This window comes from Arachis ipaensis, chromosome B5 (assembly GCF_059453495.1).
Source record: "Arachis ipaensis isolate K30076 ecotype BB chromosome B5, ASM5945349v1, whole genome shotgun sequence".
Lineage (NCBI taxonomy): Eukaryota > Viridiplantae > Streptophyta > Magnoliopsida > Fabales > Fabaceae > Arachis > Arachis ipaensis.
Window position 1 is genome coordinate 23,826,893 of NC_142440.1, and position 14,931 is coordinate 23,841,823.

Sequence of the window (14,931 nt, forward strand, 5' to 3'; positions counted from 1 at the left end):
TAAGATGCTCCTTTTCTTTAACCTCGAAACCCTCTAGTTGTTCCATATAAATTTCTTTATCTATGTCACCGTGAAGGAAGACAGTCTTTACATCAAGCTGCTCAACCTCTAAATTCAAGTTAGCTGCCAATCCAAGCACAACTTGAATAGAGGACATCTTCACAACTGAAAAAAAAAATATTCTCAAAATCAATACCTTTCTTTTACTTAAAACCTTTCACAACCAATCGAGTTTTGTACCTTGGCCGTGAGACATTTTCATCCGCTTTCAATTTGAACACCCATTTATTTTTGAATGTTCTCTTACCCTTTGGTAGCATCACCAATTCAAATGTATGATTGTCATGCAAAAATTTCATTTCTTCTTGCATGGCCTTCAACCAATCTTCCTTATGCTCATCGGACTTAGCTTCCTGGTAGCTCTCTAACTCCCCAGTCTTAGTGTTCATCACATACTCATAAGGAGAGTATTTTTTAGAAGGATGACGCTCTTTAGTAGATCTTCTCAATTCAGACTCAACTGGTGGTTCAGGTGGGACTTCAACATCTGATGAAACTTCTGCATATGGCACCTCAGGTTGAGGTGTAGGTTCATTATGCAAATCATCACCAACATTATTAACTTGTACATTTTTCCCATCAATAGGAGGTTTAGTGGAAGGACCAGCTTCATTATCAGTAGAATGTCTAAAAATTATTGTTGGCTTATCTGTTTTCTCAAGGTCTTCAATAGTTTGGTCTTCAAGAAAAATCACATCTCGATTTCTAATTATTTTCTTGCTCACCGGATTCCATAATCTGTAACCAAAGTCTTTGTAACCATAACCCATGAAGATACATTGCTTTGACTTTCCATCAAGTTTGGACCTTTCATCTCTTGGAATGTGAACAAAAGTCCTACTGCCGAACACCCGCAAGTGACTATAGGAGACATTTTTTTCTCTCTAAACTTTCTCTAGAACATCACCATTTAGTGGAACTGAAGGAGAAAGTTTGATCAGATCTGCTGCAATCCTCATCGCTTCACCCCCAAAAGGATATAGGCAACTTTGCATGAGAGATGATGCGTGAGCATCTTTCCTATATTTTTCTAGTGAATTTACGTCTAATTTGTTGATTTTATTAAAGAATTAATTATCTTTTAGCCAATATGGATGCTACTTTAAGTCTTTTGCAATTTTATTTATTTTAGGTAGCATTCGGCTGGATTTGATGGAGTTTCTGCAGCACAAGAACCAAAGGAGATGGCAGCAAGGAGCGACGCGTACGCGTGACTGACGCGTACACATTATTTGGTGCTTTCCAAGGCGACGCGTGCACGTGACTGACACGTACGCATGATTTGAAGATTTGCACAGCGATGCGTGCGCGTGACCGATGCGTCCGCGTTACTCGCAGAAAAGATCATCGACGCGTACGCGTGACATGCGCCACGTGCAGAAAACGCAGAAAAATGCTGGGGGCGATTTCTGGGCTGTTTTGACCCAGTTTCCAGTCTAGAAAACACAGATTAGAAGCTGCAGAATGGACTAAACAAGTGGTCCCCACCCATCAACTGAAGACTTGTTAATTAATTCAAATTTAAATTCAAGTATTATTTTTAGGAAAAGATATGATTTTAGTTTTAGATAATAGATTTTAAATTATTAGGATTAGATATAAAAGGGATTCCAACAGGGGGGTTCCAACACAACATTATTCCATTCCAATTTAAAATTCTAGTTTTCTACTTTGAACCATGAGCAACTAAACCTCCACTATTAAGGTTAGGAGCTCTGTCTATTTGTATGGATTGATTTTATTGTTTTTTCTATTTTAGTTCATGTATGGATTTATAATTTAAGAATTGTTTTTTCTCTTTATCTTATGAATTTGGGTGGAACGGAAGTATGACCCTCTTTCTATTTGAGTTCTTGTATAACTTGGAAAAGCTCTTTACTTGAACAACAGCTTGAAAACATATTCTCCTAAATTTTAATTATCTGGATTTAACGGGATACGTGACATATAATCCTTTTACTTTTTTGGGTAATTAGAGTTTTTATGGCATATAAACTGGAATTTGATCATGCAGCTTCTAATTGGAATTAATTGACCAAGGAATTGGCAGTTAATGAATTTTAGAGGAGACTAGAAAGGTCTAAGGAATTAGGGTCTAGTCACATATAGTTTGCTATAAATTAAATCCTACATGATTAAAATAGTTAGTAAGAAAAGTTAATCCGGAAAAATAGATAACTCTGAAACCTTAACTGTTTTCTCCATATTTTCTTCCCAACTCATTTACTTGCCTTCCTTCAATATTCTTTATATTGTTTAATGTCATTTATATTTCCCAAACATTACTTTCTATTTGCCTGACTAAGTCTATCAATCAATTATTGTTGCTTGATCTATCAATCTTCGTGGGATCGACCCTCACTCACCTGAGGTATTACTTAGTACGACCCGGTACACTTGCCGGTTAGTTTGTGGTTAAAAAATCCGCACCAAGTTTTCGGCGCCGTTGCCGGGGGATTGATTGTGATTGACAACTACTAGTTGTTTGATTGCTTAGATTAGGCGTTTTAATTTTAATTTTTATTTAAATTTTATTTTATTATTTTCGAAAAAAATCAAATAAATAAATAGTACTAATATTTTTCTTAATTTCTGAAATTAAGTTTGGTGTTTCCTAGTTAGTTTTATTTTAATTTTTCTTATTTTAATTCTTAAGAATTCTGTTCTTTCTTCTTTGCTTTTCTGTTTACCACATGGTGCGTTTAATCCTTTTTGGTATTTTGTGCTAAGGAAAAATAATGGAGAGAGATCACATGGGTTACTACTCCCACCCAAGTAGTAATTCATATGATTGTGGATGGAGGAACTACCCGAATTTTGGTTGGCAAAGTCAAAACCAAAGAAACTTCAATGCTCCATGTTCCAACTATCAAGAACCAACATCTCCATATCCATACCAAAAACCACCAGCTCTCTATCCATATCAAGAACCATCATCTTTCTACCCATATCAAGACCCACTATCTCCCTATTCATACCAAGAACCATCCTCTTTTTACACTTATCAAGAACCATCACCTCCTCCTTATTCATCTCAAATACCATCAGATCTTGAGCTTCTCATGAAAGAATTCTTATATGATATAAAGACGAGTGTCAAAAATATAGAGGAGCAAGCAAATTCCTTCCCAAGAGATATAATACAAGATCCTATAGAAGAAAGTGAGGAAATCAATCAAAGGAGTTCATACTCCAGTGAACTAGAGAACTTTCCATCCTCACACATGGAAGATGAGGAAGATGCAAAAACAAAGGAGGAAGATGCACCCACAAAGGAGGAAGATGCACAACCTCCCATGCCCTTGGTCAGCAATAAAGAAGAGATTGAATTAGAAGACAGCTACCAAGAGGAAGAGGTTGAAATTGAGGAAGCTTGCAAAGAAGTAGAAGAATTCAAAGAAAAACACAAGGGAGTGGAGCTTGCAAGACCTCTCCCAAAGCCAGCACCATCCAATACAACATTCAAGTGGGTAAAATTTCTATCCTTAACCTTTACGTTCCCACTTGAATATGGGCTACTGGAGACGGATGGTCAACTTAGAGCTCTTTGTGACATTAAGAGTAAGAGGAAGATGGTTAGTGGTAAGAGTTGTCAAGCAAGGTTCAATATGGTTGCATGCTCCAAATTGAAGTGCAAGGATTGGTGTAGAGCTCAATTGAATAGGTCTAGAAGGTTGTTTGGATGTCTCTGTGAGAATTCAGATCGCTTTCCACCCGGTGGAAACAATGGTGATCCACAAGAAGACTGGTATAAAAGCAAGGTTTGGGACCCTGAAATTCATTCCTACAATCAACACTCATGGGGCCTTGTCACTTGCTTCAACTTGCTCGAAGGCATTATGCGCCTAGTTTGGAATCCCAATGGCCATTGGAATTACAAACATTGGTGGAGATTTCTGGATCAGTACAAGCACAAGCCACCATGACAAGGAGCTCACCACATGTCCAACTTAAGGACTTTAACTAAAAGTGCTAGGTGGGAGACAACCCAACGTGGTATGATCGTTCCTTTTCATTCTTAGTTTTATTTTGTTTTATTTTTTTTAGTGTTCATTCATTCATTCATTCTGAATCTTCACATGCATTTTGCATAAAAAAAAAAGCACCCGATGCGCAAGCGTCGCTGACGGGTACGCGTCAGATGGGTGTACGTGAAAAATAATAATGAACAGAGAGTTGCGCGGGACTGGCGCAGGAATGATGCCTTTCGCACAAACAAGCCCACGCGTACGCGTACCCGACGCGTACGCGTCATTTGTGATTTTGGCATTCCACGCGTGCGCGTCACTGACGCGTACGCGTGACCTTAAAAATTGATGTAAATATGTGTTTGGCCAGAGAGTTGTGCTGGTTTGGGGCTGGAAGTGTGCAAAAAGCACAAAACCTGTTCACGCGTACGCATCCCTGACGCGTACGCGTCGTATGAAATTATTGGTTCCCAAGCCACGCGAACAGAGAGTTGCGCGTGCGCGCGGCTAGCTTCACGAGAATCGCACAAAAACCAAGGGCACGCAGACACGTGCCTGACGCTTACGCGTCATTAAGAAAATCTCGCGACCCACGCGTACGCGTGCCACACGTGTACGCGTCGCCTTTGCCGCACAACTACACTAGTTCGCCGCCCAGTTTTAATTTTCTTTCTCCCTCTCCCAATCCTAGTTCTCTCTTGTTCTTTTATCCTTTTCTTTTTCTTTCATCATAATATTTATCTCTTTCTATTTTCAGTTCTTCCTTGCTTGAGGACAAGTAAACCTTTAAGTTTGGTGTTGACGCTTCGCTTACGGATTTTCTGTTTATTCTTATGGCACCAAAGGGAGGCGAATCATCTTCACATGAGGAGCACAACCTGAAGAATAAAACGACCGCTAGGATAACTAAGGTGGTTAAGTTCCTTTCATTCTATATTCCTTCCCGCTTTTACTATATTATGTTCCAGTATTCTGCTATTTTGCTTTGTTTATTGCATGATCCTTTATTAGTTAGAATCCTAGGTCTAGTTTAGTTTTCTCTTAATTGCTTTAAAAGATGTCTCATGTATTACTCACTGAGCTTGAATTCAAATAAAAAGTACAGAAGTGATGTATTGCATGAGAAATTGAGTTAATTTTAAGAGTAGTCTTATTTACTTAGATGTGGTGGCAATACTTTTTGTTTTCTGAATGAATGCTTGAACAGTGCATATTTTTTATAGTGAAGTTTATGAATGTTAAAATTGTTGGCTCTTGAAAGAATGATAAAAAAGAGAAATGTTATTGATAATCTGAAAAATCAAAAAATTGATTCTTGAAGCAAGAAAAAGCAGTGAAAAACCCGGAGCTTGAGATATATATATATATATATATAATAAAGAAAAAGAAAGAAAAAAAAGCAAGCAGAAAAAGCCAATAACCCTTTAAACTAAAAGGCAAAGGGTAAAAAGGATCCAAGGCTTTGAGCATTAATGGATAGGAGGACCCAAAGGAATAAAATTCTGGCCTAAGCGGCTAAATCAAGCTGTCCTTAACCATGTGCTTGTGGTGTGAAGGTGTCAAGTGAAAAGCTTGAGACTGAGCGGTTAAAGTCGTGGTCCAAAGCAAAACGAGTGTGCTTAAGAACTCTGGGCACCTCTAACTGGGGACTCTAGCAAAGCTGAGTCACAATCTGAAAAGGTTCACTCAGTTATGTGTCTATGACATTTATGTATCCGGTGGTAATACTGGAAAACAAAATGCTTAGGATCACAGCTAAGACTCATAAAGTAGCTATGTTCAAGAATCAACATACTGAACTAGGAGAATCAATAACACTATCTGAATTCTGAGTTCCTATGGATGCCAATCATTCTGAACTTCAAAGGATAAATTGAGATGCCAAAACTATTCAGGATTGCAGTTGTAAACCCCACTATAAGAAGAGACATGAGCTTAATTGAACTCTCATTCTCATGCAAATTCACATCCTAAGCTTATATTAGTTTTGGTTGCTTGAGGATAATCAACAATTCAAGTTTGGTGTTGTGATGCGTGAGCATCTTTTCTATCTTTTCCTAGTGAATTTGCATCTAATTTGTTAATTTTAATAAAGAATTAATTATCTTTTAGCCAATATGGATGCTACTTTGAGTCTTTTGCAATTTTGTTTATTTTAGGTAGCATTCGGCTGGGTTTGATGGAGTTTCTGTAGCACAAGAACCAAAGGAGATGGCAGCGAGGAGCGACGCGTACGCGTGATTGACGCGTACGCGTGATTTGGCGCTTTCCAAGGCGACGCGTGTGATAAACCACTATTTTATGATTTATCTTGTGCTCAATTGAGTGGTTTTTATCTACTCTTCACCCATTTATTCATACTATTTGCATGGTTTTACATTTGCCTTCCTAATTATGTGCTTTGATTGAAAACATGCTTCTTTGATCTTATATTTGCTTATTATTAATCCTCTCTTATCACCATTAGATGCCTTGATATGTGTGTTAAGTGTTTTCAGATATTATAGGGCAGGAATGACTTGGAGGATGGAAAAGAAGCATGCAAAAGTGGAAGAAATACAAGAAGATGAAGAAGTTGCTAAGCTGTCCAGCCTGACCTCTTCACACTCAAACGGCTATAACTTTAGCTACAGAGGTCCAAACGACGCGGTTCTAGTTGCACTGAAAAGCTAACATCTGGGGCTTCGATTTGATATATAATATGCTATAGTTCCTCTGATTCTAGGCGACGCGACCGCGTGATCTATGCGGCCGCGTCGCAGTGACGGAAATCAGCGCATTTGAATTCGCAACCAGCGAATTCTGGGCTGTTTCTGACCTAGTTTGCGGCCCAGAAAACACAGATTAGAGGCTATAAAGTGGGAGAATGCATCCATTCATAATTAGGGCTCTCATATTCACAATTTTAGGAGTAGATGTAGTTTTTAGAGAGAGAGGTTCTCTCCTCTCTCTTAGGATTAGGATTTAGGACTTCTCTTAGTTTTAGGAGTGACTCTCAATCCCAGGTTCTTTATTTTTATTTATTTTCCTAATTTAATTTATGAACTCTTCCATGTTACATTTGATATCTTTATTAGAGTTAATTGAGGTAATTCAGATTTATGATTGCTTTCTTTTATTTATATAAATAATTTAGATTTTTCCCTTTTGGCTTTGGTTGAGTCATCGGAGACTCTTGAGTTATCAAACTCATTGTTAATTGAAAATTGGAATTCTTCAAGAATTAATTCGAGTTCTACTAACTCTAACTTTTCCCAAGGAAAGATTAGGACTTGAGGAATCAGAATTAATTCATCCACTTAACTTACCTTCATTGTTAGAGTTTAACAAAGTGGGAGAAAAATTCAATTCTCATTACAATTGATAAGGGTAACTAGGATAGGACTTCCAGTTTTTATATCTTGCCAAGAGATTTTATTATTATTATTTTATTTTACTTGTTACTTAACTAACTTTTTACCTTGATCCAAAACCCTCAATTTACAAACTCATAACCAATAATAAGAGCATACCTCCCTACAATTCATTGAGAAGACGACCCGAGGTTTAAATACTCGGTTATCAATTTTAAAAGGGATTTGTTACTTGTGACAACCAAAACGTTTGTACGAAGGAATTTCTGTCGGTTTAGAGACTATATCTACAACGCGACTGTTTTTATGAAATTCTTTACTGGCAAAAATCCTAACGTCAAAATGGCGCCGTTGCCGGAGAATTGCAAACGTGTGCCTTATTATTGGTTATTGTAAATATTTAAAAAAAATCAATTTTCAATTTTCAATTTTAAAAAATTTAATTTTCAAAATTTAAAATTCAAATTTAAAAAAAATTAAAAATTCGAATTTTAATTTTCAAATTCAAAAATTTGAATTTCAAATTTGCTTTTATTTTGTTTTAAAATTTTTATTAACTAACTATGAACTCTCACCCTTTTGGCTATGAGTCTGGTTACAATTATGTTGCAGGAAGAAGAAATTACAATGAGAACAGGCATCAAGGTTGGAACAATCAAAGATGGGAGGAGCCACAAGGATTTGATCAACCCTCATGGCAACAACCACCTCCAATGGACTATCAACAACCACCACCATATGCCTATGAATCCTCTCCTCAACATAACTTTAGACCACCATACTCACAAGCTCCTTTCCGCCATTCACCTCCATATGACCCTAACCCTCAACCACCATACCAACCACCTTATGAGCCATATGAACCATATATAGAACCACCCCAATTCCAACCCAATTACTCACAAGAACCACCACTTCAATATTCACCATCTCCATATCCATCGATCCAAGAGCACTATGATCCTATTTATGAAAGCCGAGTGCATCAAGAGACAAAGGATCGTTTCAAGGAAACAGTGGATCGATTTCATGCAACTATTCGTCAATTTGAGCAGGCGATAATTCAATTAGTTTTCCAACGTTCGGACACTCAAGGAATCCCCATGACTTCATGTGGACAATCTAATGAAGAACGTAGCATGAAGGAGATACTAGAAACTCCAGTGAACAGTACGGAGCATGACTTTGTACTGGAACAAATGGAGGAAGCTGTAATTATCAAAGAAGAAGAATTGGTTGAAGACTTAGGAGATGCAGAACCTCCATGGAAAAGTCCAGTCATAGAACCCCTTTCCAAGACGTTTGAAATTGATGCTAAGGAGGGTATACAACCTCCAAGGCATATCACAGTTGAAGACTTGGAAGAGGTTGATCAAGAGATGGAGATTCAAGAAGAAGAAGCACAACCTCCCATGCCCTTGGAAAGCAATGAAGAGGAGATTGAATTGGAAGAAAGCTACCAAGAGGAAGAGGTTGAAATTGAAGAAGCTTGCAAAGAGGTGGTAATTATCAGAGAAGAGCACAAGGGAGTGGAGCTTGCAATTTCATTAAAAACACCTCCCCCTAAGTTGCCATCATCCTTCACAACATTCAAGTGGGTAAAATTCATATCCCTTAGCTTTCTAATTCCACTTGATAATGGGCTACTGGAGACGGATGGTCAACTTAGAGCTCTTTGTAATATTAAGAGTAAGAAGAAGATGGCCAGTGGTAAGAATTGTCCTGCAAGGTTCATTATGGTTGGAAGCTTTAAGTTTAAACGCAAAGGTTGGTATAAAGCTCAACTGAATGGGTCTAGGAAGCTGTTTGGATGTCTCAGTGAGAATTCCGACTGTTCACCACCCAAGTGGAAAAATGATGATCAACAAGAAGATGGGTGCAAAGACAAGGTCTGGGACCCCGGAATTCAATCTAGAAATCAGCACTCTTGGGGCCTTGTCACTTGCTTTAGCTTACTTGAAGGCTTTCTGCGCCTAGTTTGGGACCCCGGAGGCTACTGGAGATGCAAACAGTGGTGGAGATTCCTGGATGAGTTCAAGAACAAGCCACCATAACAGGAAGCTCACCAAATGTCCAACTTAAGGACTCTAACTAAAAGTGTTAGGTGGGAGACAACCCACCATGGTATAATCATTCCTTTCTCAATTTTAATTTTATTTAGTTTTGTTTGTTTTTGAATTTTATTTTATTTTGTCATATTGAACCTGGAGTTTTGCATCACATTCATATTAACACTGCATTCTGCATGTTTCAGATTACAAAAAAAAAAAGCACGCACGTGACGCGGCAGCGTCGCTGACGCATCCGCGTCACCAGTGCGTTAGGAGGAAAAGAAATTGAACAGAGAGTTACGCAGGAACAGAGCTGGAGGCGTGCCAATGGCACAAATCATCCCACGCGACCGCGTCGCTGATGCGGCCGCGTCATTTGCAAAATAGCTTCCCCACGCGTCCGCGTCACCCACGCGACTGCGTGGCCCTGTAAATCGACGTAACAAGGGTGTATGGCCGAAAGTTGAGTTGGAATTGGGCTGGATCCGTGCTAGCAGCACAAGCCCTGCCACGCAAACGCGTCACCCACGTGTCCGCGTCATATTGGAAATAAGGCAACCCGCGCGATCGCGTCGACTACGCGATCGCGTCACCCTGGATTTTGGCAATACTGAGTTTTGAACAGAGAGTTGTGCGACCGCGAGGCTGCACTCGCGCCACTAGCACAAATCGAGTCACGCGATCGCGTGCCCCACGCGTCCGCGTCACCCAACCTTATCGCGCACCACGCGACCGCGTCACCCACGCGATCGCGTCGCCAGCATCGTACAACCTATCCAGATTAGTGCCAATTTTCTTATCTTTTCTTTTCTAATCCTAATTTCTTCCTTCTCTCTCCTTTCTCACTTTCTTTTTCTTCTTCTCATCATTTTTCCCTCTCATTTTATTTTATTTTATTTATTTGCATACTTTCATTCATTGCATATTTTTATTTTTCTAAATTTATTATTTTACCATTGGTGTTCAAATGTTCTTATTCAACTGTTATTTCTTTTCTGGTATTATCTTGGTGCTTATGACTTGTTTTATTCTGGTTAGGTAATATTATTTAAATCAATGCCAATCTTTTATACCTGTATTACTTTTGTATTGATTTTTAATTTATATTATCTTTCCTTCCCCACTCTCTTCCCCATTGTTGCATATTCTGCACCACTGGTATGCCATGGCTTCTATTATTTTCTCACTTACATGTTGCAGCTACCATGTAAATGAGACCCTTTTCATTTGGCATTAACCCAACCATACTTCATTTATTTTCTTATCTCTATTATTGGGTTACCTTTCTTTCCTTTTTCTTTCAGGATGGCCACCAAGAAGAGAACCGGAAGACGTTTACATGGGGAGACAGACAAGTCTATCTGCTCAATCCTTAGAGAAAAGAAACAGTTGAAACAACCCGTCCACCTGCACATCTTAGCATGCACCGAGGACGGTGCAATCTTTAAATGTGGGGAGGTCGATACCGATCTCCATGGGTTAGTTATTTCCTATTTCAACACCAATGTTAATTTGTTCATTGTTGCATCTGCATATTTGATTGCATGTTTATTTAATTTTGTGCATTTAGTTACTACTTGGTTAAAGTAATAAAATTCTTTTTAGGACCCTATTTTTGAAAAATTTCACTAATTTAAAATGAAAATTTTTGTGTTAAACTTGTTTGAAGTTGTATTTGAAACATGGTTTTTGAGCCAAAGAACACACAACCTGTGAGACTTTGAGCTTATTTACATGGTTACATTATTTAACCATAAATTTTTATTCTTGTGTGTTTCCTTCCCTATGATTGTAATCTATATTTTGTTCCAATCTATATGTCCATTATTTAGTGTATTTACATGCTTGCATATGATTGAGGCCATTGTTTGATTCTAGCTCACTTATCCCAAATTAGCCTACCTTTTACATCACCCTTGTTAGCCCCCTTGAGCTTCTAAATCCCTCCTTGTTTTAATAACCACATTACTAGTCTTAAGCAGAAAAACAAAATAAAAATCCCAAGTTAAATCCTTGGTTAGCTTAAGATAGAAATTGTGTATTGTTTAAGTATGGGGAACCTTATGGGAACATGGATGATAAAAACAAAGGTAGAAAATTAAAAAGAATAAAGACATTTCAAAATAAAAGTTTTGGAAAGCATGCTCATGTAAAATCAAAATAATCAAATTACCATGTGCATTGAAAAAAAAATATTAAGTAATTAAATAAGGGGATACAAAAGAAAAAAAATATATATATTACCCCAAATGCAAAATAAAAAGAACCAATGCACATGGGACAAAATTCAAAAAAAAAAAAATAATAATAAAAATAATAAGTTTGATACATGAGTATGTAATACAAAAGTGGGAAAATTTGGGTAGCTAAGTATAATTTTAATAGAGTATGTATATGTTAGGTGAGATCTTAGACTACTCAAGGATTCACTTCACTAGCTCACTTAGCCTTATATATATACCCTCACCCTTACCTTGTCCCCATTACAACCTTGAAAAGACCTCATGATGTTTGCATTGGTACATTAAATATTTGTTGATTGGTTAAATGAAGAACAAAGTTTAGAAAGCATGACTAGAGAAGAGTAGAGTGATTAACCCTATACCAAGGTTGCGAGAACCGGACCGGTCATCGAACCGGTCAAGTGACTGGTTTAATGGTTCAATGGTTCAACCGTGGTTGAACCGTGGTTGAACCGGTTTAATTAAATATAGAGCGAAATTATAAAAAATTAAATACATAATTTTAAAAAGTTAAATTCAATAATTTTAAACTAATAAGATTCAAAATTTAACAATTTCACAAAATGAACAATACATAATTTATCATTAAAAGGCCATAAACAACTTCAAATGACAATATTCAAAACGCACATAAATGACAAATGACAAAGTAACAAACACAATGTTTTGCAACCAAAAGAAACAATGTTCAACAAACAATACTTCAACTAAACAAAGACACTACTCATCAAAAGTCATAATCATCATTAAGTGTTCCGATGTCTCCATCATAAACAGGTAAGCCAAAGCCAGCATCTTCAGAAATATCACCAAAAGAAGTATTTGAGGATTCAATTATAACATCAGGCATATCCACTTCAACTTCCATGTCTCCACCATCTAATAAAATAGAAAGAAAACTCAATAAGAAATCAATGTTAATGACATGTATCTTTATGGAAGGAAACAAAGTTTGCTATGTCACTCACCATTAGGATACGAAGGCATAGCATTATCAGTGTATATTAAACTTTCAATGCCTTCAACATCTCCATTAGTAAATTCAGGATCATCCTCATCTGCCATTACCCAAAAATCTACTGTGTCAATGCTTTGAATGTCAATTGGGTCATAATTCCTCTTCTTTCGATGCAACCTAGATTGAAGGCGTAGGTTATAGGTGACATAAACAATGTCACTTAACCTTTGATGCTCTAATCGGTTCCTCCTCTTTGAATGGATTTGTTCAAAAAGGCTCCAGTTCCTCTCACATCCAGATGAAGAAGAGGTTTGATGAAGAAGACGAACTGTCATTTTTTGCAAATTAGGAGCACTCCCACCATGTAGCCTCCACCATTCACCTATATAGATATAAAAATCAAATACTTTTTAATGTTTACCAATTATCACCCAACATAATAAACTTTGAAACTAAACTGAACTTGGATATGAAATAAGTCAAATAACTTACCAGGTTCGAGTCTTGATGCTGCTCTCTTAGCACTTTCCCTCCCAAAACTTTCTTTACAATCTCGATACAGCTGTATCTCTTGCATTGCAGCAACTGAGTCATCACAAAGTGTTTCAACATCAAGCAAATCAAGTAAAGATCTCAAAACATTTGCCTTCTCAACAAAACCCTCACTGTAGAAAATGCCCGGATTTAAAAAGTACGCTGCCGCATGGAGATCACGCTTCAAATGCTTATCCCACCTCATTTTCAAGATACTCGTGTATGGCGTATAAGCAGCTTTCCGATTTCTGAACATGGTCTTGAATGCCTTTTTTGCTCTTTGCATGCCTTCAGAACATAATTTTCAATTTCAACATGCATCAATTTTATTCCCAAATCCAACATACAAGTATACAACAAATTCATGTGGAATAAACAGAGCAGACTTGACAAGATTAAAAAAAAATAAAAATTAAAGAACAGAGCAGAACATAATTTTCAATTTCAACATGCATCAATTTTATTCCCAAATCCAACATACAAGTATACAACAAATTCATGTGGAATAAACAGAGCAGACTTGACAAGATTAAAAAAAATAAAAATTGAAGAACAGACCAGAACATAATTTTCAATTTCAACATGCATCAATTTTATTCCCAAATCCAACATACAAGTATACAACAAATTCATTCCACATTTGATTAATCATATAAAAAAATAGAAGAACAGAAGCCAGAAAAAAAATTGAAACAGTATACATACACTGAACAGATACCAGAAACCCAGATCTTACCTCAAGAGAAGAACGAAGAAAAGCCAGAAAACAACACAGCACGAACAGAAGCCACAAACCCAGAAACCAAGAAGCCAGAAACGGAGAAACTCAGAAACCCAGAAGCCAAAAACGGAGAAACCCAGAAGCCAGAAACGGAGAAAACCATAAACCCAGGTGCGCGACGGTGCGCGAGCGTTGGCGACGGTGCGCGAACGTGGCCGAACGTCGGGTGTTCTTCACGGCGCCCTAAGATCCGTTGTATGCAGAAGCTGCTTCAATTTCGGAGAGTGGAGAATAGATTGGGAGTGGAGCTGATGGTTGGGAGTGGCAATGGAGGTTTCTTCACTCTTCAGTCTTCAGCAATGTTCTTCGAATGTTTTGGAGAATAGGGTTTAGGGATTTTGCCTTTGGATTTTCAATTTTGGGAGTGGCAGCCTGCAAGTTACGCGTTATTCATCTTTTTTTTTTTTTTACAAACGACGTCGTTTTACTAGCAGAAGGAAAAACCGGCGCCTATAAAAACCGGGTCGGTTAGCCCGGTCCACCGGTTAACCACCGGTTCGACCGGTTTTTTATCGGTTTTTTGCAGGACGGTTTTAGAGGTGGACCGGACTGGTTAAGGAACCGGTTTCCGGTTAACCAGGTTGAACCGGCCGGTCCGGTCCGGTTTTCAGAACATTGCCCTATACACTTGAGAGATTAGACTGCATATACACTTCCTGTAAGGGTTCAGTGCTTAATTCTATGTTCCCTGCTTTCATGAGTTATCTTCTTACAAGTTTACTTGTTTTTACGGTATAATTTTAATTAGTGAAATATGATTTTAAGTTTGTCTTGGGGGAACTTATTTATTTTTAACCAAGTAGGTAGGAACATTTTGCATGTAGTTGCATTCATATAAGATAGGTTGCATTTCATACATTCTACCATTCCTCTTCATTTCTTTATAGTTTCTCTTGAGTTTAGCATGAGGACATGCTAGTGTTTAAGTGTGGGAAGGTTGATAAACCACTATTTTATGGTTTATCTTGTACTCAATTGAGTGG

General features: G+C 37.7%; 1 protein-coding gene across 1 annotated transcript; it reads right to left on the bottom strand.

The window, feature by feature from the left end:
* Nucleotides 1-12,402: 12,402 nt before the first annotated feature.
* LOC107640372 (uncharacterized) lies at nucleotides 12,403-13,453 on the bottom strand. Its single transcript, XM_016343897.2, has 3 exons — nucleotides 13,126-13,453; nucleotides 12,644-13,015; nucleotides 12,403-12,554 (listed from the first exon to the last, which is right to left on the bottom strand). The coding sequence occupies exons 1-3, from the start codon at nucleotides 13,451-13,453 to the stop codon at nucleotides 12,403-12,405; spliced, it is 852 nt and encodes a 283-aa protein (XP_016199383.2).
* Nucleotides 13,454-14,931: the final 1,478 nt, after the last annotated feature.